General features: G+C 42.3%; 1 protein-coding gene across 6 annotated transcripts in view; it reads left to right on the top strand.

Moving 5' to 3' along the window:
* GIT2 (GIT ArfGAP 2) overlaps nt 1-21,830 on the top strand; it is a 174,787-nt gene extending 152,957 nt beyond the window's left edge. For all 6 annotated transcript variants that reach the window (XM_077461335.1, XM_077461334.1, XM_077461341.1 and 3 more), the window contains 2 exons: nt 637-700; nt 13,377-21,830. In XM_077461335.1, the coding sequence (XP_077317461.1) occupies nt 637-700; nt 13,377-13,589 (277 nt within the window). In that variant the 3' untranslated portion in view covers nt 13,590-21,830. The remainder of the gene's footprint in view (nt 1-636; nt 701-13,376) is intronic.
* Nucleotides 21,831-24,344: the final 2,514 nt, after the last annotated feature.

Genomic DNA, 24,344 nt, shown 5'->3' with positions numbered 1-24,344 from the left:
TTCTCTGAAAATGTTTTTTCTTAAATAGTTTTTCTTTTCAAATTATAGATTTATGTTAATATGCTGATCTCTATTCCCTGAAGAAGAGGCAGTACTCGAAACGCGTCGGAATATATAACTGTGTAGCTCTGATTTTGTATTCCATGTTTGTGATCATTGCATCCTGTATATTTTATATGTACCTATCTTCCCTTTTCTTCTTTGCTATGTAGGTCTTGTTTACCTACATAAAAACACAAATCATAACAATCTACAATAAACATTGTTTACTTTAGCATAATACAAGAGTAGTCATTTTCCCTTTAAATTCCCTTAAGAGGAATCAATTCCCTATATACAGAAACTTTTGGAATGTGGGTTAACCCTACTCCAGATCAAACGCAGCATCCCCCCTCCATTTAATAAAAAAACGAGCATATGTCGCATTTTTGTAATTTAGGCATGTCGGGTGTTTGGTTGTTTATTCCTTTGGCCAGAATATTTGTTATGACCTTTGAAATGAAACAATGCCAAAGGAGCCTAGCACTTAGACTTGTTAAGAGTTGAGAGAATTTTCTTAATATTATTTGAGTATTCTAGTGGCAGTTGTCACTGTGGAGGGTTCTAGGTTTCATATTTTTGTTTTCCTTCTTGCAGCTATATACCATGTTCAGAAAGAATACACGTTGCAGTGACAGAAATGGCAGCCCTATTTCCAAAGGTAAGTTTCTCAATATATGTGATGTTTAAGTGGTGTACCATATGAATAAGTATGTTACATACAAAGGGTAATCATTAGCATCCCAACTTTATAAAGAATGCAACAAATGTAAGGGTGCAATCGGGGCTGCTAAGATAGAACACAAAAGGCATATAGTGGAGGAGAGTAAAAGGAAATCCCAAGAAATTCTTTAAGTACATAAATAGTAAGGAAGGGAGGTCAGATAATATTGGTCCCATAAAGAATGATGAAGGGAATCTGGTTACTAAGGATGGAAATTATTGCATTTATTCTTCCTCATTCTTCACGAAGGGGGGCCTTCAGTAACCAAGACTACAATGTTTATCCTTATGACATGTCCCAGGCAGCACCCTCATGGCTAACAGAGGACAGCATTAGAAATAGACTTGAAAAACTCAACAATAATAAGTCATCGGGAGCAGATGGCTTGCACCCGAAGGTCCTTAAGGAACTCAGTCAAGTAATTGCCAGACCATTGTTCCTAATTTATACAGTCTACTAATTGGAATGGTACCAGCTGATTGGAAAAAAGCCAATGTAGGACCAATATTTAAAAAAGGCCAAGATACATCCCTGGGAATTACAGACCCGTTAGCCTAACATCGATTGTATACAAGCTCTTGGAGGGGATGATAAGGGACTATATACAAGATTTTAGTAATGGCAATGGTATCGTTAGCAGTAATCCATGAAGAATCGTTCTTGCTAAACCAAGCTAATAACCTTCTATGAAGAAGTGAGCTGCCATATATATAAAGGATGGCCTGTAGACGTGGTTTATCTGTATTTTTCAAAGGCATTTGCTACAGTTCCCCATAAACGTTTACTGTACAAAGTAAGGTCCAATGGACCGCAGGGTGAGTACATGGATATAAAACTGGCTACAGGGGCGAGTTCAGAGAGTAGTTATAAATGGGGAGTACTCAGAATGGTCCGGGGTGGAAAAAGGGGTCCCCCGAGTTTCTGTCATGGGACCAATCCTATTTAATTTATTTATAAAGGACCTGGAGGGGATAAACAGTTCAATCTCTGTATTTGTGGACGATACTAAGCTAAGCAGGGCAATAACTTCTCCGCAGGGAGTGGGAACCTTGCAAGAAGATCTGAACAAATTAATGGGGTGGGCAACTACATGGCAAATGAGGTTTAATGTAGAATAATGCATTGGGTGGCAAAAATATAAATGCAATATACTCACTAGGGGGAGAACCTCTGGGGAATCTAGAATGGAAAAGGACCTAGGGCTCTCAGTAGATGACAGGCTCAGCAATGGCATGCAATGCCCAGCTGCGGTAAGCAAAGCAAACAGAATATTGGCTTGAATTAAAAAGGGGATCATCTCCAGAGATAAAACGATAATTCTCCCACTCTACAAGACTCTGGTCCGGCCACACCTGGAGTATGTTGTCCAGTTTTGGGCACCAGTCCTCAAGAAGGATGTGCTGGAACTGGAGAGAGTCCAGAGAAGGGCAACAAAATGAATAAAGGGACTGAAGGACCTTGGGTATGAGGCAAGGTTACGAGCACTGAACTTGTTCTCTCTGGTGAGGAGACGCTTGAGAGGGGATATGATTTCAATGTGCAAATACTGTACTGGTGACCCCACAATAGGGATAAAACTTTTCCACAAAAAGGGAATTTAATAAGACACGCGGCCATTCTCTAAAATTAGAAGAAAAGTGGTTTACCGTATATACTCGAGTATAGGCCGACCCGAATATAAGCCGAGGCCCCCAATTTACCCCCAAAAAACTGGAAAACTTATTGACTCGTGTATAAGCCGAGGGTGAGACATGGCTGTCCATCCCTGTGTGTCCGTCCATCCCTGTGTGTCCGTCCATCCCTGTGTGTGTGTCCGTCCATCCATCCCTGTGTGTGTGTCCATCCATCCATCCATCCCTGTGTGTGTGTCCGTCCATCCATCCCTGTGTGTGTATCCATCCATCCATCCATCCCTGTGTGTGTGTGTGTGTGTATTCATCCATCCATCCATCCCTGTGTGTGTGTGTGTGTGTGTGTGTGTATCCATCCATCCATCCATCCCTGTGTGTGTGTGTGTGTGTGTGTGTGTATCCATCCATCCATCCATCCATCCCTGTGTGTGTGTGTGTGTGTGTGTGTGTGTGTGTCCGTGCAGCCTTGTGTGTGTGTCCAGCCTACCTGTGTCCCAAGCCTCCGTCCCGAGCCGCCGTCGTCCCGAGCCGCCGTCGTCCCGAGCCTCCTCTGTCCCGTGCCTCCTCTGTCCCGTGCCTCCTCTGTCCCGTGCCTCCTCTGTCCCGTGCCTCCTCTGTCCCGTGCCTCCTCTGTCCCGTGCCTCCTCTGTCCCGTGCCTCCTCTGTCCCGTGCCTCCTCTGTCCCGTGCCTCCTCTGTCCCGTGCCTCCTCTGTCCCGTGCCTCCTCCGTCCCGTGCCTCCTCCGTCCCGTGTCGTGCCGATGGATCGCCGCTCCAGGATCGCCGCTCTTCTCGGCGGCCATTCTACAATTCAAAAGCCGCGCCTCCTTCTCCGCCTCCGCCTGTGATAGGCGGAACACTCAATTTCCCAGCAGCCTGTGTTCCGCCTATCACGGACATCCTCTCATACTCGTCCGTAGTATGAGAATGAACGGATGTCCGTGATAGGCGGAACACTGACTGCTGGGAAATTCAGTGTTCCGCCTATCACAGGCGGAGGCGGAGAAGGAGGCGCGGCTTTTGAATTTTAATGTCCGCCGTCTGTCTGCTCGATACGCTGATCGAGCAGTCAGACAGCGGTGACTCGAGTATAAGCCGAGGGGGTACTTTCAGCCTCAAAAAAGAGGCTGAAAATCTCGGCTTATACTCGAGTATATACGGTAACTATAAACTGCGTAGGGGGTTCTTTACTGTAAGAGAGGTTTGGATGTGAAATTCTCTTCCACAGGCAGTGGTTTCAGTGGGGGGCAACGATAATTAAAAAAAAATAGATGGCTAAGCACCTGGACAATCACAACATACAGGGATATACAATCTAATACTGACATAAAATCACACAAATAGGTTGAACTTGATGGACTTGTGTCTTTTTTCAACCTCGCCTACTATTTAACTAATATATAACTATAACTATGTACTGCTAGTGATTTAAAGGATAACTATAATGTTCACATTTAGACTAAATGTGTCTGTACTATAACTGCAACAAAACCGAGAACAAAAGCGTCTACTCCACATATTTGTTTGATTTTATGTCTTCATTGCTAAGATCTATAGAGACACAGATTTTCCATCTGCAGGAGCACCACAATGCAGAGTTAGTAATGGACCTCATAGACAACCCAGCAAGCGCTGAAAACACAGAAGCATCTTGTATTAAAGTTTTATATTTAAAATAGAGATTTTATATAAATATTATAACATGGCTGCAAAATTTTGTATTTTTACTCTTTTGTGTAGTTATTCATCGTTCAGCCATTAAATTATGAATCTTTTTTTTTTATGGATGTTTGGCGTCTACTGGGATAGTGTATGAGGAATATGTTTCCTGGGTGGAGGGGAGATCATGAAATGCTCCACTTGAGTAAGGACAGCATTTAAACTAGAGGAAAAGGAGGTGAAAGGTAAGAGGGTGTACAGTAGGGAGGATCAGAGTTGATGGGTATGGAAGGAAGGGTGGCGAGCAATGGACTGTGGGCGAGGAAGAATAGATAACCTCTCATGGCCCACCAGGGAAGTATAGTTCTAGTGAATCAAAATTGGAAGGTCTGCATTTTGAAAATCATCCAGGATGACCAGATATGATCAAATCATTCAATGCCCCAAGCAGTTGCATTCGCCTCATATAGTACAGTTATCACTTCCACAATCTTCTGAACTTACCCACACCATTTTGATCTCCCCATCAGTGAATGAACATGAACATGGACAGGGATGTGTATTGTGTCACACTTAGGTTTGGCTGTCAACTAATGTGGCTAGGGAAATGGCTAATGGAGCATCTGTGCTCTGTTAGCTTCAGTGGAAGGCAGGAGAGACGTCAGGGTTCTAATAGGTCCTGTGTAAACAGAACCTGTCATTACATTATGCTATCACATAAAGATGTTTAACATCCCATTCCCCCACGTACATGTACATAAGAACAGGTGCACCCAAGTGTGAAAACGATGATTGTGCTGCACACGTTACATATTGCTGTGAACGTCAGCGTGAGAGGAACAATACTAGGGGCATCGTTCATGGTGAATGCTAAACTAATAACCTAAAGGCTTTTAAAGCCACACCTATGGACAGTTTTGGGTATCAAAGTTTATTTTCTGGACATGTACAATTTTAAGACCTGACATGTTGGGTATCATCTGTTTTTGTTGCAACCTCATCATTTGTGTTTAACATGTGCGCTAATATCACGTAATGTAATATAAAAATGCAACTACCACCATTTTATTCTCCAGTGGTGTTGCGTTTAGAAAATATATACTGCTTGGGGGGCGGGGAGTCATGTCTGCCCACTATTTATCAGGCCTAAAATGTGTATTTTAACACATGCAACAACAGAAACTGTTGGCTCTGGAAGTGACGTGTTTAAAGTCTGTAGGAGGCGTATATTTATTTTTTCCCTGGCCTTTTTCAAAAATAATTTGCAAGCCATTTTTAAAAAGTAGGCATGGGTAGCTATACATCATTTTGTGGGACCTGTACCAATGCAAACTACAATAACAAAAAATGCCATCAGCAGGGAAAGGGTCTTTTCATGCAGCAACATTGGATATAAATAAATGGCATCCTTAGGGCATACCTTTAATTAAAGCTGCATGTGCAGTTGCAGAACAGTCTGATGTATTTTAAAAAAGTGATAGTTACCGAAAATAAAAATGACATGGCATTCCTCTTTAAAATCCTGCCAGATTCTTATCCAGGCATGCAGCCTGAGTGGCCCGGCTCTTCCTCTGCTGAACTATACTAGACCACATGTTTTCTTTTATCATTGGGAGGATAAACTTGGCAAGAAAGGGCTGTAAAGCCCCTTTTCTCTGTAATTCACCGACCGACACAGCTCCTCTCTGTAACTAAATGGGTTTGTTAGCCTGCCACTAGGAGAACTAGGCAAAATTGTAACACAATACACAGAATTGTCAGTACCACCCAGGGGGCGGACCCTGTGCTAACAACCCTCCCTGCTGTCCCAGCAGCCTCGGTTTTATTTTGCCTAGTGAAGGAGAATGACCTAGGAACCCTGCGGGCCCTTTGGTCCATTTTTTTAATGCAGGATTTATACTTTTGCGCATGATGAAAGATCCTGTGATCTTCTATCAACTGCCGGCTGTTGACAGGCTGATTGAGTTATCCTTGTAGTCCCCCCAGTCCGGCCATCGAGCATGTGCAGGTCGCAGCTAAGGCTCGGCAGGCCACGACATACCTCAGCTCCAGAGGTGGTCGGTGAGCTTCAATGCTCCGGGGTATACATATGACCGGGCTACTGATGTCTGGATCACAGTATACTGAGGCCAGCACAGGAGTGGGTCTGTGACGAAATGTCTCCCAGCTCTTAGGACTGGTAAGTATGGCTCTCCCTCCTTCGGGGGGTTGAGCAGCTGGGAATTCCCTGGGAGGTCGATTCGGGTGCCACCTCACCTCCTCTTCTCTCCCACGTCCCTATCTCCCCCCCCCCCCCCGGAGGGGGCGGCTGCATGTGCTGCTGGCGGTGTGTGTATGGGGATCGCTGGCTCTCTCACCGGTAGGGGGTCTGTGCGGCTAGCGATGGTCCTGGTCCCGGTGTGGTGGGTCCCAAAAAGGTGTCTGGAGGTATTTTTGCTTTTCCACCGCGAATTGGGAGAGCAACAGGCCTCCCCTGTCTGCGTGGAACTAGCAGACCAACTAGTGCGAGGCCTTAAGTACGTTTGTGACGCAGCCCTGGATACTCTCCCTCTGTTATCCAGGGCTTCAGTGTCAGCTGTGGTGCTGAGGCGCCTGATTTGGCTAAAATGCTGGTCTGCTGACCAGGCATCCAAGAAAGCCCTGACGGATCTTCCCTTCCTTGGCGAGCAGCTCTTTGGAGCCTCGTTGGATGACCTTATTATAAATGCTACGGGTGGTAAGAGTACACTACTCCCACAGGCCAGGAAGGCTAAGGAGCCACGCCGCAGGCAAGGGCCCTCTTTTTCCACTCACAAACGGCTTTTTCGTCCGCCTGTTGCTTCGACAAAACATCCCCAGCCCGACAGGATGCCCACGGACGGTCAAAAGTGCCCCTAGAACTGCAAGCCTGCGAACAAAAGTGCTACCGCATGAAGGTTTGCCCCCACCCACATCTCGACCTGATTTCCACAGGCTACAAGATAGCGTTTCTCTCTTGGCCGCCAAACAGATTCTTCCCCTCCAGCATACCTGCATCCCCAGTTCGCCGGAAGGCCCTGTTAGGGGCGGTGAGGGACTTGCTGAATCAGGGAGTGATTGTACCAGTTTCGGAATCTGAACGCTTCCAGGGGTTCTACTCAAATCTGTTTGTGGTTCCCAAGAAGGAAGGGCTAAGTCCGATCTTGGACTTAAAAGCCCTCAATCACTTTGTAAAAGTGCAGAGGTTCAGAATGGAATCAGTTCGCTCAGTAGTCGCTGCACTCCATCAAGGGGACTTCCTGGCATCCTTGGACATCCAGGATGCGTACCTGCACATACCCATATGCCTTCGGCATCAAAAATGTCTGCGTTTGGCAGTCGGGGAAGCCCACTACCAATTTGTGGCTCTTCCTTTTGGCCTGGCATCAGCCCCCCGAGTCTTTACCAAAGTCCTGGCTCCAGTATTGGCGTTGCTGCGACAACGCGGGATCGTGATCGTGGGTTACCTAGACAATCTCCTCCTGAGAGCATCCTCCATCTCAGAATTAGAGGAGGATGTGGCGATCACCACGCATACCCTGCAAGAATTTGGGTGGCTGTTGCACCTAAAGAAGTCGGTGATTGTACCGACCCAGCGTCTGGAGTACCTAGGTTTGCTATTGGACTCCAGGGAAGGGAGAGTCTTTCTCCCTTCAGACAAATTGCCGACTCTCAGATCTGCGGTCAAACTACTGATGAACCGCAAGTACTGGGGCTCATGGTAGCCTCCTTCGAGGCAGTACCTTATGCCCAGTTCCACACCAGAGTCCTGCAGAAGGAGATTTTTACAAAATGGGACTAATCTCCATTGTCCCTGGATCGGCAGATCCAGGTGAGCCAGCCAGTCAGGGACTCTCTGATCTGGTGGTTGAGGTCCCCGGTGATTCAGTCCAGAAAATCGTTCCTTCCTCTGAAATAGACAGTGATCACTACAGACACCAGTCTATCCAGCTGGGGTGGAGTGATGGGGATTCAGTCGGCGCAGGGCCTATGGTCGACGGAAGAATCTGAGTTGCCGATCAATCTGCTGGAATTGAGAGCGATCAGGCTGTGCCTCCACACATGGTCGATGCGTCTTCAAGGGCGTCCGATCAGGATACAGTCGGACAACGCCATGGCTGTGGCGTACATAAATCACCAAGGGGTAACAAGAAGCTCAGCCGCTGCTCGGGAGGTCGCTCACATACTTCGGTGGGCAGAGCGACACGTTCCAGCCCTGTCGGCCATTTACATCCCAGGGGTGGAAAATTGGCAGGCGGACTACGTGAGTTGACAGATGCTGGACCCAGGAGAATGGGCATCGCATCCGGAGATATTTAGGCTGCTATGCCTGAAATGGGGCACACCAGATGTGGATCTATTGGCCTCCCGTCTCAATCGGAAGGTGCCGAGATTTGTGTCCAGGACAAGAGATACGTGGACAGACGCGATGGTGGCTCCGTGGGATCAGTACCAGCTGATCTACGCCTTTCCTCCGCTAAAACTGTTACCATGCCTGCTGCACAGAGTGGAAGCCGAGGGGAATCCAGTAATCCTGGTGGCCCCAGATTGGCCTCAACGACCCTGGTACTCGGACCTGGTGCGTCTGGTGGCAGACGCTCCCTGGCGACTGCCGCTGCGGGAGGACCTCCTGTCTCAAGGTCCAATCTTTCACCCTGCTTTACCATCGCTGGCTTTAACGACATGGCTATTGAGAGCCAGGTGCTGAGGAACCAGGGTCTGTCGGACTCTGTGATTTCAACTATGTTGAGGGCGTGGAAATCTTCACGGAAGATATACCCTCGTACCCGGAAGGCCTATATCTTCATGTGTGAGGAGAAAGGGTGGCATCCGCGCTCCTTTTCTATATCCAGGATCCTGCTGTTTCTTCAGCAAGGTGTAGACCAGAAGTTGGCGTTGAGCACCATTAAGGGCAAATTTCAGCTCTGGCTGTCTTTTTTCAGCGACCCCTGGCATCTCATTCATTAGTGAGTACCTTTGTTCAGGGGGTACGACATGTAGTCCCTCCGGTGCGTCCACCGTTACCTCCGTGGGATTTGAACCTGGTGTTGGCGTTTCAGAAGCCGCTGTTTGAGAATATCAGGGAGATTCCCCTGTTGACCCTTTCACAGAAAGTGGTCTTTCTAGTGGCCATCACATCGGCCAGGAGGGTTTCAGAATTGGCGGCCTTGTCCTGCAAGTCGCCTTATCTGGTCATCCACGGGGATAAGGTGGTGTTGTCCGCAACCGTCCTTTCTACCGAAGGTGGTCTCGGCTTTTCATATTAATGAGGACATTGTTTTACCATCACTGTGTCTTAGGCCAAAGCACCCCAAAGAGGTGGCCCTTCACGCTCTCGACGTGGTTGGAGCTCTGAAAGTGTATTTGTCTGCAACGGCTCCCTTTCGGAAGTCGGACTCGCTGTTTGTTTCGATGGCTGGTCCAAAGAAGGGTATGGCGGTTTCGTCTGCCACTATTTCCAGGTGGATCAGATAGATTGTAGTACAAGTCTACGCCTTGAAGGGGCAGGTGCCCCCCTTTCCGGTCACGGCCCACTCTACAAGGGCAATCGGAACGTCTTGGGCCTTCCGACACCAAGCGTCGGTCGCTCAGGTGTGTAAGTTGGCGACCTGGTCGTCTGTCCATACGTTTACCAAGTTCTACAAGGTAGACGTCAGTGCATCAGCTGATGCCTGTTTTGGCCACAAAGTTTTGCAGGCGGCCGTGTAGTTGCAATTGAGATTTTTTTTCCTGGTTTTTCGATAAAAACGCAGTACTGTTTGTTAATGAACTGTTGCATTACTTCCGCATAAAGTTTGCGGGGTTGGGGATCTCTCCTGTTGAGAATACCCGGTTATATGGCGGTGTGTTTTTTCATACACTGCTTTTTTTTGTGGGTTTAGTTTCACTAGTTCCCACTTGCCATGGTGGATGAAGTTTTTTAATGCTGTTTTTTCACACCCCTCATTTGGCACTGCTTGGGTATGTCCCATTTAATTACAGAGAGGAGCTGTGTTGGTCGGTGAATATAAGAGAAAATAGGATTTTTGTACTCGCCTTTAAAATACTTTTCTCTGTAATTCACCGACCAACACAGCACCCACACCTCCTTTCTCTACGTTATACTGCTCGTTGACATACTGAGTCTGCTGGGGCAGCAGGGAGGGTTGTTAGCACAGGGTCCACCCCCTGGGCGGTACTGACAATTCTGTGTATTGTTAGAATTTTGCGTAGTTCTCCTAGTGGCAGGCTAACAAACCCATTTAGTTACAGAGAGGAGCTGTGTCGGTCGGTGAATTACAGAGAAAAGTATTTTACGGTGAGTACAAAAATCCTATTTTCTGAACATTAACCACTTAAGGATCGAGCCTCTTTTTGAGATTTGTTGTTTACAAGTTAAACAGTTTTTTTTTGCTAGAAAATTACTTAGAACCCCCTAACATCCTATAGAATAAAATGGTGATCGCTGTAATACTTTGTCACACCGTATTTGCACAGCGGTCTTACAAGAGCACTTTTTTGGGGAAAAAAATACACTTTTGTCTTATTTTTTTAATAAAAAAAAAAAAAAGTAAAGTTAGCCCAATTTATTTTTATATTGTGAAAGATAATTTTACGCTGAGTAATACCCAACATGTCACGTTTCAAAATTACGCCCGCTCGTAGAATGGCAACAGACTTTTACCTTTAAATATACCTTTAAATATTGCCATAGGCCACGTTTAAAAAATTCTACAAGTTGCATGTTTTCAGTTAGAGGAAGTCTAGGGCTAGAATTTATTGTTCTCGCTCTACCGACCATGTCGATACCTCACATGTGTGGTTTGCACCGTTTTCATATGCGGGCACTACTCACGTATGCGTTTGCTTCTGCACGTGAGCTTCTTAATTATTTTACCCTTTGTTTTATTTTTACACTGTTCTTTCGCTTCTATTCCTATTACAAGGAATGTAAACATCCATTGTAATAGAAAAAAAAGCTTGACAGGAGCTCTTAAATATGAGAAATATGGGGTCAAAAAGACCTCACATCTTATATTTACACTACAAGTACAATTTAAAAAAAAAAAGCTTTAAGAGCTATGGGTGGAAGGGACGTTTTGATGTCGCTTCCGCCCTGCAATGGTATGGGTGTGGGCCATCTTCCCCCTCACTTGTCTATACCCAGCATGTGATAGGATCTGATCGCCACTGCCGACGGCTCAGGTAAGCAGCAGAGGGTACCGGAGCCCGGCGGGAGGGGGGGGACCCTCTCCCATCACTGATAAAAGTGATTTTGCGGCAAATCTAACAGAGACCACTTTTATCTGAAAGTGGACCGCCGGCCGAAGAAGAGGATAACGGGGTTATGGCAGCTAGCTGCTGCCATTACAACAATATTCCTCTTAAAATTTGGGATGTATATCGGTATGTGGCGGTGCAGAAGTGGCTAAATATATATGCAACCCAGAGGCCCTGTAAAATAAATGATAGTTTTTTGTTTTTTATGTCCCATGATATTTGCTCAACTGTTTATCAAATCTATATTTTCACGAAAAATTCACTAAAATTAATTTTAGTGTACACAAACACAAGTGAATCCCCATTTTTTGTTGTACAAAATAAAAGGTGATGTTGAGTAAATAGATCTCAAATGTTTCGGTCCCCAAAATTGCAAGTCCTTAAAGCTCATCAGCTTAGAGTTAAAGTGATATTGTAAAGTCTTGTGTTTGTTTGAAAATAACAAACATGTTATACTTGCCTGCTCTGTGAAATGGTTTTGCACAGAGCAGCCCAGATCCTACTCTTTTCAAGTCCCTCTTCGGTGCTTCTCCCTCCTGCCGAGTGCCCCCACAGCAATCGGCTTGCTGTGGGCACACCCGAGCCAAGCCGCAGGTCCCGTTCAGACACTGAGTCGCGTTTCGATTCTTCCCCCCCCCCCTCTCTCTTGGTTGCCGATGGCACCGCTGCTGTGTCTCAGCCAATAAGAAGGCAGAGTCCTGGACGGTCGAGGCAGTCGTGCACTTCGCTGGTTAGAGATGGGGCTGAGGTGGGCTGCTGCACACAGAAGGTTTTTTATCTTAAGGCATTAAGATAAAAACCTTCTGCCTTTACACCTTTACAACCACTTCAACTAAGAGTTAAATTAGAACCTAGGAATTATTGTTTTCACTTTGGCATACATGGTAATATCACATGTGGTGCAATTGCTTGCAGTGAGTGTGCTTTAAAAGGGTTTTGTTTTATTAACCTTTTTTAACGTGTGTGTGAGTGTGTGTGTGTGTGTATATATATGTATATGTATATATATGTATATATATATATATGTATATATGTATGTATATATATATGTATATATATATATGTATGTATATATATATATATATATATATATATATATATATACATAATATACATACACACACAACTTCATTGCTTGATCTATTGTGTATCTAATGTAATGAGGGCTAGGCACTTCCAAGTTCAGACTGCAAAGAGGAGATCAGGAAATGTATGATTCTTGATCTCTTCCCGTCCTCCCACTTGCCATCCTAACGCCATCTGTTGCAGTTCCAGGTGATGTAAGAGAGCTTGGGATGTGGCATATGGGCAGTTTGTTAGGTGGCTCGCCAAATTGCAAACAGACTTGGTTGTGATGAAGTTTGCATTTGCCCTGAATCCAAAGGTCATCCATACTAGGAAGTAATGGTATAGTTCTGTGGGACAGTAATACAGCACACGTAAAAAAAATTTCTTTGCTAGTACAGTATAGCTCATGTATTGGGTTAAAACATGTTTTGCTAGTTTGATGGGGATACGTTTATGTTCAGTTTCTCTTCCCATCGTTTTGTATATTTTGGCATGGTTCAGCGGGAGTTGTCTTGCATTTGTTAATAATTGTGTAAAATCACTATAGAAGTTTCAGCTGGGCTATAAAGTTGGAGACACATGTTTCGAAATGTAGCTGGTTCAGCAGGAAACGGACGAATTTCGATCCATGTCTAGCCTTCTTTGTTGAACAGAAGCTGATCATTATGTTGTTGTCCTGCTGGAAAACCAGGATTCAGCCAGCTGCCACAGCACTGATCAGTGTATTCTGACAGGGGGAGTCCCAACTATCAGAATATAAAAGCACAGCAGGGTAGATCTCTGCCTTCACAATGCTTGTGTGGATGTGAGAATCTGGGAATGTTTCTTGTTCAGCCCGCTGGTTGAATAGAAAAACAAACTCCGTGTGTACCCAGCTTAAGGGTCGGGACGTCAGTGTTCTAATAACATCTACAGCAATTGCAAAACCTTGACCGTGCATGTTTTCCTTTGCCCCTGTTCTTTGATATTTTTAATGTATCCTGCATTTTGTCTCATTAGAAACCCAAGTCCGATTTGGTAAAGACCTCTCTACGACTCCTTACATCCAGTGCTTATCGACTGCAAACAGAATGCAAAAAGACTCTTCAGGTGGAATCTAGTCCAAGCACGGATGTCCAGTTGGTGACACAGCAAGTGATCCAGTGCGCCTATGATATTGCTAAGGCAGCCAAGCAACTGGTCACCATCACAACCAAAGAAAACACAAACTAAATGACAGTTCTCTTTTGTTTTATTGAGAGGAGGCTTCCAAGACTTTTTTTTATATATAAAATGGCAGGTTCCTCAATATCAGTATTACTATTTGCATGTTTTATTCTAAAGTATTTGTTTTGGACTATTTAACACACTGCCTTATATATAATACTGCCAGTTCAAACAATAGTGTGTTATTTAATTCAGCAGCATTGCGTCCTATAGGTTTTATCATTGCTCTAATTTTTTTTTTTTTCACTTAAATCACTGTGAGAAGTTATAGAAAAATGCTTTCATGATATTTTTTTTCACATTCTGTATTACTGAAAGTATTGTTCTGTGCTGGGTCACCCCACCCTCTGCTAATCACAAAATATTATAGTAATGTTTTTATCCAAAGCTGGGGGATTCTTATTTTGAAATCCATGGGAACCTTGTGTGACACAGTAGCTTCTGAGGTCAACCATACATTATGCAGTACATGTTTGCAACATGCAGTAACTGACTGCCTAAACGCTGGTTACAGTCTGCATTTTGCACATTTATCATTGGCTATTTACACTGCCTTATTAAATAAGCCTGATAGTGTAGAAGTGATATTAAATGTTTCTTGCCTAGTCACAGGAGTTGTGCAGCAAGTTTAAACATCTTTGGACAGACTGTTGTGTTTACACCTTCAATCTGAGTTTGGATTTATAGACTTAACAGTCTCCGTGGGAGCATGGGTCTTTTGAAGTGTGGCATGAAATGAGGTTCATCATAAGGCAGTCTGCTCCTCCACTTGAAAGTCATCCTTTTCTTATGTAGTATTTGGAGGAAAGAGTACATAACCCTGAAACACCGAACCCTGAAACACCGAACTCCCTTCACCAGTGTTTACATGTGCAGGGCCATGCTGGTGCCTGAGGAGGGGTGACATGTGATACGCCCTTTAAACCATACTAGGTCAGCTGCATTAAAATTCTGATCATATTCGCTGCCTTTGGAAGGTGGTCACTGAATTTACGCATAACTAGGTTTTATGAATCATGCATGCTGATTTCAAATTGACAAAAAGTACAACCCAAGCTGTTTGCAGTCCTACATGAAAATTGTCAAAATGAATTGATTTCTAACATTTCTTACCATTTAGGATACTTTATTACACTTTTAAAAGACATTTTTCAATTTCTGAGAAGTGCCTGTTTATGTACATAGTAATACTATACTCCAATATACTTATGTTGTGTGCACTGATATGTTGAGATCAAGTGCACTAATAGGTATGGACATTTATAGCCCATGTGAATACACACTGAACTGCCACCCATTTTATAATATACTGTTCCCTTAACTATATTTAAAGTGATAACGGTCTCCCTCACCAATATTTAAAGTAGTACCAGAATATTGCCGGCAGATTTTTTCAATTGCATTGATTCCAGTACTGGATGAGTCTAGCTTTGAAAGTGAATATGTTTATTGGATACACAGTGGGAATTAGAGTGGAGTTAATAGAAAAGACTGTTAGGGCCGGTTCACACAGCGAGGCGCGGCGAGGCGTCTCCGACTTGCCTCGCCGCGACCTGCGGGGACCTCAGCGGCGACTTGCAGAGGACTTCTGTATAGAAGTCAATGCAAGTCGCCCCCGAAGTAGTACAGGAACCTTTTTTCTGAGTCGGAGCGACTCGAGTCGCTCCTCTCAGAACGGTTCCATTGTACAGAACGGGGGCGACTTGCGGGAGCGAGGCGAGGCGAGCCGTGTCGCCTCGCATCGCCTCGCTGTGTGAACCGGCCCTTACATCTATCTGTCACTGTGTTTTGAAACAATCTCTCAAAGTTCAGATGTGGTCATTGCCCTTACTTTTTACCTTCCAGCTTCCACAAATCATTCCCTTAAAGTGAACCTGGTAAGGAAAAAAGCATGTCTAAATCTAATATAATGGCCTACTAGCAAGCACCAAAAGATGCCTTCACATACCTCCAGCTGTCCAGAAAACAGCTGTTCATTTGGACAGCTCTTAATCGCAGTTGTGCACTATAGATAATAAATAATTGGCTCCTTGAGACCCAGCCCAACCCTTCTTAAATTTACAATCTAAAATTGGTTGCTTCTGTATTAGCTGCAGGTGAGTCTGGATTGCACTAGAGCCAAACTTTCTAACTGAAGGTCCAGTTTACTGTCCTTGAGACTTTAAGAGGACCTGCTTGTGACCAGTAGGGCTAGAAAACATCCTGGATTCAGTGAGAATAAACACTTCCTCGGGCTTTGTGGTCAGTGGCAGTATAGAATTTACATAGCACCTTTGGTCAGTAGAAGGAATAGTGCCCAGTCATTGATATGTTGCAGGAATAGTGTCCCATTCTTGGTGTCAGTGGCAGAAATTATGCCCCACTCTGTGTTGGTGGGAAGAATAGATCCTCAAGGGCCACATTTGGCCCACGACCCACATTTTGGGACTACTGAACTAGAGCATACAAGGGAAGTGTTTGAGCTCTAACATTTGTTTGCCTAGGAGCACAGAAAGTGTTAGAAACAAAGTTATTTTTTGACAACTGGAGGTGTAATGTGTTAAATGTTTTTGCCAGATTTTGTTCAGTGAAAGAAAACGTTTGGAATTTTTAGCGTAGTACATTTATTGGTGGGAAAATGGAGAGTATAATAAATTTGTGTCACAAGTTGCAGCAGTGCTGCAAAGTTTCCTCCTCGTATATAGCTGTGTTGTCTGGGCTAATTGTAAACATGGTCATCATTCCTCTTCATTTTTACAATATTAAAAAACACACAAGAGGAAATGTAATTACTAGACCCCCTTCTAAGCATGCAAATATATGTTAGAAAGGAGAAGGTAAGAATATGGTGAAGTACATGTTCTCCAGCCCTTTCCTATTATCACCTTTGTGTAGCCAGTATGGAAACAGATTCTCTCATTGCTGCCATATGTAAGCAAAGCCACAAAACCTTTCATGCGATTCATCTACTTTTTCTAAAATATTTATCCAACAGTAACTGGGTAAAAAAAAAAATGGACCACACTGGTGTAAGAGAATGTAGAATCATGGTAACTGTTGAATTAGTTTTGTACAGGTGATTGGTAAATGTATTGATAATGAATGAAAGCCAGATTCTGCATAACTTTTTGAAATATCTCTTATGGAACGCCTACAGTTTCTCTAAGCAGTGCACTTAAAACTGACCTCTAGAGGCATATAAAAAAACAGGGCAAATGTAATACACAATCAACCGCAGAGAAGCTTTGATTTAGCAATATATGGAGAAAAGGGAATTGCAATAAATGACTAGTCGGTATCCAAGCACCAGGTTTTGTATCTAGCCACTTATAAAAGTTGGGCTCCAGGCAAATACCTAAATCCACAAGTGGGTGAAGATGTGTGCATGTTCTGTTTGATAAAGTATTTGTTTATTTCCTTTCAGTCCCAAGATTTACATAGCCCTTCCAATGAACACAGCCAACCAGATTAGCTTATTACACTTCTCTGTGGCAGTTATGCAATACAGCCGGATTACCTCTCTTGGGGGACTGCTCTCTCCTCCCAGGAGCTTATTGCTTGTCAATAACTTTGCATGCAGCCCACCCGATTGGTTCCTAGTACTGCCCCTCCTTCTCTAGTCTCCTCAATTCTACTAAGCAGGGAGCTTCTAGTGGCTGATATGAGGTCAAACTTATACTATTTTTTTTTTTTCACAAAGGTGAACTTGACTTTTAATATATATATATTTTTAACAACTGACTATACATACATCTCCATTTTTGTTCAGCATTTTCTTAGGTACAGACCAGACCAAACTTAGACCAAGTATTTTTCTTACATATATTGCACAGTATTAAGTACGGAAGTGGAAACCATTCAGAGTTGTATTGTTCATATAGATTGCGAGTTACATTCAAACAATTAACAAACTCTAACTTGACCTGTCGATCAAAGAAAAAGGAATCCTTTTTCCATACAAAATGGTTGTATATTGTTTTTAGACCCCTTACTACAAGTTTTAGGACTGGGGTTTATATGTCCTATGATAAATCATATTTATATAAATCAGACCAATATTAGACTTGGGTGTAATTGTAGTAATCTTTTTGAATTAATACATAACTGCATTAATTGGTGCTTTTATTTCTGCTTGGATCTCCGCAAGTGTGGGCAGGGGTTTCTACATTTCTTTAAAATGCCTACTGGCTCTTAATGGGGTAACCAAATACAGTTTAGTAGTAGCAAGTAGTCTGTGTACACCCTAAAATATTTTTCCCTATTTTTTGGAACTTGGAATCCTTCAAAGTGAAATTTAGGCTATAGGCTGTAGCCCATACCCCCCTATTAGGGTGCCTTACCATTTACATTGTCATGCAACCAGTATTTTTCATATAGTGAGCACTAAATCTCTATTGACTGTGGTGGCATTCAAATAGAATGGTGATTTGGACACTTCCAGTGCCACCAGAATTGTTCATAAATCTCAAGGGGCTAAATGACTTTTGTAATGTTATGATAATAGGACTTTGATGGGTAGAGTTAACGCATGTGTAATTACATAATTAAAGCACTAGAGGGCATGGAGAGGTGATCTTGGCAAGCTACTTGGTTTGTTTTTGAGTTTGTTCCCCATGGGAGACTTACTGTACATTTTAGCTTGGTGCAATATATTAATGGTGCATATTTATTATATTAATAATACATGGGTTAATGTTTATGGCTGGGGTAAAATGGTTTATGAGGAGATTTAGATCTTGTGTCTTTAGAAGGACTGGCTCCTTTAGCCTATTAGGATCTTGACACAACCATGCGTTCAATGCCTCTTATTCTTCACCCATAGAAGTTGGTAGACAGCTTAGTACCCTTGTGTCATACCTTTTTTGAGTCTTTGGCAAAGCAAATCTCCTAGAGTCATGTGACCAAGTCATGTGTTACCAATTTGTGACTTGATTTTAAAATACAGTTTTATACTTTTACAGTTCATTTTAATCTGTGAAAGTTCACCATATGTACCAGGGTTTTTTCTACTTAACAATATCATTGTTTTGATACGTTGACTTTCACTCAAGAAAGGAAGTAATTTTGAATAAATGGTTCCCAGCGGAAGAATGATCCAAGGCCTTCCACTGGGAACCATTTTTTTTTTTTTTCAATTTAGGAGTTATACCTCCTAAAGACAGGAGACTGCTATCTAATCCAAATGTTTCAGACAACAGTTATTTAACTAAGAAACATTGGTGGTGAAAGCTATTCTGCAACTCTTATATTGCATGTACAAATGGTGGGAGTATTATATCTGGTACATATAAGAGGACAGATTACTCACAATACACAGTACCTGGTAAAACATAAAATCTTGGGGCTGATTTACTAAAACCAGAGAGTGCAAAATCTGGTGCAGCTGTGCATGGTAGCCAGTCAGCTTCTACCTTCAGCTTGTTCAGTTAAGCTTTGACAAACAAACCTGGAAGCTAATTGGTTTCTCGGCAGAGCTGGATCAGATTTTGCACTCTGCAGTTTGATTAAATCAACCGCTTTGCTTTTCCTAATAAAACATTTTAAAAAGTTTTTTTTAACTGTTTGTCTAATGGCACATTTTAGAACATTTGTTATATTACAGTGTTTTTAAGGGCATAGACTGCTTTTTAACAGTGTTAATGTGTTGGATTGAGTGTAGTATTTTCTGCATGGTGTTACCTATATAATGTCATATTACATAGCATTTAAAATACTGTACCTCCCAATGGAATACATTACTCTACTAAATGTTTATATGTTCACAGTTACAGGGAATCCTGTGCAAGTAAGTAGGTAGTCTGCTGGAATGTGACAAATCTGTCCACGTGTCAATCTCGTTTTTTTGCTTTAGGGCCCATTTACTTATTTGTGATACGCTAACTGCTGGCAACACACCTTAACTTGCCAAAAATGGGATGTGATCCTTTTTTGTAATGTAAAACACTGCAATGCACTACAGTGCATAGCCTTAGTGTGTTGTCATTCCATTCATAAATAATGATACCCCAACACTTTATATATACACATGGAAGTGTATGGGTCCTTAACAGATGGAGCAAAGTTGGTATTACAAATTGGGCTTCAAGGGAGCCCTGCTCAATGAATAATGCAGTTAAAAAAATAGATAATGGAACTTTGATATCTGGAGTAGACTTGTTTAAAATAGGCCTACAAACTGACAGAGGAAGCACTTCAGTCGCTAAGCTAAGTGAATTTTCTGTCTGCAATTTGAAATTTCACTTAGCTTAGTTAGAGGTGAAGTTGTGCTGACATCAATCATCCAGTACAGCTGCACGATTAATCGTCAATATCGTGATTTGTTTTTCCCCATTGCGATCTTGACTAAAGTGTTTCACTATTCTTGCTATGCAAAGAATTCTCTCTGCTCTTCTGAAGCCACAAATGGAAGAGGAAAACCTGCCCACTTAAACACTAAACCTTATTCTGACATTTGTTGGTTTCAAGTTAAAATCATTTTTTATTTTGCTAGAAAATTACTTAGAACCCCCAAACATATATAATTTTAGTAGACACCCTAGAGAATAAAATGGGGGTTGTTGCAATATTTTATGTCATACTATATTTCCGCAGCGGTCTTTCAAATGCAATTTTTTTTTTTGAAAAAATTACTTTACTGGTTCATTTTTTTTAATTCATTATAGTTAACCCATTTTTTTGTATAATGTGAAAGATTTTACGTCGCGAGAATCGTGATCTTTTTATTCTAAGCAAAAAAAAAAATCATGATTCTCATTTTGGACAGAATCGTGCAGCTCTATCATCCAGCTTTTTTGTTTTTTTTCTTGCACACATTTTTTGCAAAGTGATTGTAATCAGGAAGGGAGGCTGTGCAAGTTATCTAGAAGAGCCAATGAAATTGCTTACGGTCACATTAGTGGGAATATTGCGAATTGGAGGCACCAATCCATTGTCCCAGCAAACTATTTGAGATACTGTGGAGGATAACCCTTTGACATTGCTGTTTGGGAATAATATATCCAAAGTGTGTTTTAACTCAACTCTGATAAGCGTATTTCCTAGGGGAGTGGAATCATGTGGTGCGGTAAAGGTGCATTCTCCATACACCAGACAAATTGTCCATGAACTATTGCTCAAACACTCCAATTTGACTTGTCTCACTGGGTGTATTGCATTATACTGTTACCTAATGGCGTGCAATTGATAATTTCAAAGCGATGCTTTGCCTTAAGGACTTTTTTCGAAATGAACTTTATGGCTTATAAATCATGATGTATTATATTGATATAGTGGCTGCTAAATTTTTGCTAATTTTATTAAGAGTAATTAACACTCATATACACTGAAGCGCCAGATAAGTAACCCTGTTTACCACACTTTGCATTTTGTGATGTATTTCACAAGCTCATGTTCATTACTGTGTGCAAAACCATACTTGTTTTTCAGTGCAGCACAACACAGTGCACCGTTGGTTCACATCTGAGCCTTCTGGTCTGCTCAGACCCACATGCCCTGGCAAGGTACATTAAAGTAGCATTCAAAATAAATGGCACACAACATAGATCATACACTACCCCAACACAGTGTGAAGCCAGCCTGCTTATAACTGAAGTGTTAAAAGGTTTTTCATCCATTTGCAAACAGAAGTAAATGGTGTATATGTGTAGTTTGAATGTGTCCGGAAAATATGCCATTTTTATTGCATTTTATTTTAGTAACATGCTTGGTCATCATTGCTGGTCTACAATCTGTCTGGCACTGAAAATAGGAGGTAACCTCACTGCGCAGTAGTTATGGATGCCTCCCATTTAGAGCTGTACATTTGAACAGTATTAAAAGCACTTTTCATTCCCCTTCCCCCAATCTTCCCTTTTTAACTTCAGAATGTGTTTTTGAATAGGAAAGCATTTTCTATTGTAACCACTTGAGTTGTTAATATTACCTTCAGTGCCAAAAGCTATGAAGTGTCAGGCTGGTCAAAATATGAAATTTTATTTTTTTAGAGGTCAGGGCTGGTTTGGTTACTATGGAGGTGAACGGTGAATTTAAGCAGCTTGCCTAGTTAATACGAACCAGAAATTTTCTTTTTAAGGATAATAAAATTAAGTTTTTATGACATAGGAAAAGTTAAATGCCTCTTGGAACCTGTATTTATGTGGTATTATTAAACCTTTTGAATATTGTATACATTGTTTATTAATGTACACTTATGTACAATTGTGAATTTTATCTTATCTTTTAGGTTTTTATTTTCAACTTATAGCTGTGCAATAAACAGTCTTCATGTGAGCCCGTTATGATGTTTTCTTTTTATCTCTATGCTAGAATTAAAGCTTGGAGTAGAGAAATCCACCCAACTCACCAGAACAAACCTAACCTATGCAAACTGTATCCAGTTACAAGCTAGCAAGAAGTATGTCCCTATAAAATAGCCCTGGTTCACACTAGTGCAGCTTTGGAATTGCGCTACTTCAGCATGATTTTAAAGCCAGAGATGAGTGCGATTTGCACCTCCATTTTTATTATGGTTGAAAATTTGTCTAACAGAAGTCTATGCAATTCGCAATGAAATAGGCAAAAAGTAGTGCAGGAACTTTTTTTTTTTTTTAAGTAATTGCTTCAGCGATATGAACGGTTCTATTGCCGACAGTGAGGGTGCGACTTGTCATTAGAGGTGCGCATCCTCATTGGTCTCACGATTTGATTGGATTCCACGATGCATCACGATTCCCGAAGAGCTTCCGCTTGGGCCCGGCTATGCAGGACAGCACAGTGAGACATGCGCACCCGGCTGTGAAGCTGTCAGCCCGATGCCCACAGTAGTATTGCCAGTGCTGTCAACAGGCGGGGGAGAGAAGGGAGGGTTTAGGTGGCCACGTCACTGAATTGTGGCATAGGTGAGTGTCTATTAAGTCAGAAGATGCACAATTTTTGTAGCTGCTGACTTTTAATAAGCAAAAAATTGAATGGAACTCCCCTTTGAATTATAACCTCACTCCCTTAAAAAGTGCACTAATCTGGTGCACTACAGGGTACAAGCCTTCACACACACTGCTGCTGGGAGGTCAGGAGGGATTACAATCCACAGCTGACAAACGGCCCTGTGAAGTTCCCTACTGTCTCTGTGCTGACAGTTCCCCTGGGCTTCCCTGTTTACACCTTCCAGCACACTAGGAGTAAACACAGTGGAATGTGCAAAGAGGAAGCCAGGGAACTGTCAGCGCAGAGAGTGTATGAGCTGTAAGTAGAGTACAAACACATTTGTACTCTACTGTTGTTAAAATTACTTAATTAAGCTAACTTTAACAACTATATGCTCAGATCGCTTTCCCGGGAGGGGCAGGGCAAGTCGGGATGACGTCACCCGGCAATTGATTTTTCCAGTTGTATGCATCAATGCCACATCGGGGTCACGATGCAGCGATTAATTTCAGCACCCCTACTTGTCATGCAATTTGGAACTTCAAATCACATGACAAATCGCACTGGTGTGAACAAGGGCTAAAGCACCTCCTATTACTAAACCATTAACTTTGACCTGTTAAAATTATGCAATAAAATTATTACATAAAACAATAATATAGACTGGACTTCAGACCACCCATTAATTTCCCTGACAATATAAATGATATGGTGTGAAGAAATTGCACTCCTGTATTTTGCTGATGCTATGGGATATTATTATTATACAGGATTTATTTAGCACCAACAGTTTACGCATAGATTATGCGGTTTCTATAATAATTTAATTGCTTGAGGGGGGTGGTAATATAGAGGCAACAATGGGAGATACAGTGCTCGGCATTAATGAGTACACCCCAACAGATTTGTCAGAAAACCTTTCCTTTCCTTTCAAGATCAACATCTATAGGACACTATACTACAAAATACTCCCACAAATCAAGGTCATTAATTGCAACCAAGATTTGCTCATTTGCACACAGTATTTTTCCCAAAAAAAACAAATTCAAGACCATGTTGCAAAAATGAATACACCCCAATGAAAGTCTTAGACTCCCTTCACACTGCTTTGTAGTAAAATTGTAGTAAAAACGCATGCTTTTTTTTTTACTGCCATTTTGCTGTGTTTCCTGTGCATTTCTGGTACGTTTTTGGGCTGCTTGCACCTGTGAAAATTGGATATGACTCAAAAATGCACCAAAAATGCAAATCACGGATGTGGGTTTTTTTTTTTGTATTTTGTTTTTTTACAAAGTTTTTAATTCATTTCCATGAACTTAAAGTGGATGTAAACTTGATTCATGAAATTTGACCTAAGCACATACAGTATATCTGTCGTGTTTTCTTATCTCTCTCCAAAGCCCTGAGTACACTGTCTTTCTGCCGTTTCATTGCTCTGTTATCAGCATTATAACTTCTGACAAGTTCTTTGTTGACCAAGATAAAACCAGCCTGAAATAGATTAGCCGAGAGCTTGCCTTGTCACAGCACAGCTTTGCACATTCCTTCCTTCCTTTGCCTATGTGGTGTGGGGGTGTATGCCTTTCCTCCAATCAGCTGTCTTGGCTGCATGCCAAGGATCCACTCCCAGTGCTGAACAGGAAGAGAAAATCTTTAATACAATAAAGAATATAGCAAGCTGAAGACAGCAGCTGTAAAATTATGTAGGGAGACTTGTTTTATCCCTGTGTATCATTTGAGGCTGTTCATTTCACTGTGTATATGTGAGGGTTTACATCCACTTTAACAAAGAAAACCCATTCCCATTTCATGCTGTCAGCAATGGCACCACATGGAAGAGAAATGTCACAAGGGTTTAGCAATATCTTTACACAAGAAATG

This window comes from Lithobates pipiens, unplaced genomic scaffold (assembly GCF_037356315.1).
Source record: "Lithobates pipiens isolate NorthernLeopardFrog02 unplaced genomic scaffold, aLitPip1_a1.2 Scaffold_3, whole genome shotgun sequence".
Lineage (NCBI taxonomy): Eukaryota > Metazoa > Chordata > Amphibia > Anura > Ranidae > Lithobates > Lithobates pipiens.
The sequence above is the reverse complement of the archived record's forward strand: the minus strand, read 5'-3'. Positions and strand labels throughout refer to the sequence as shown.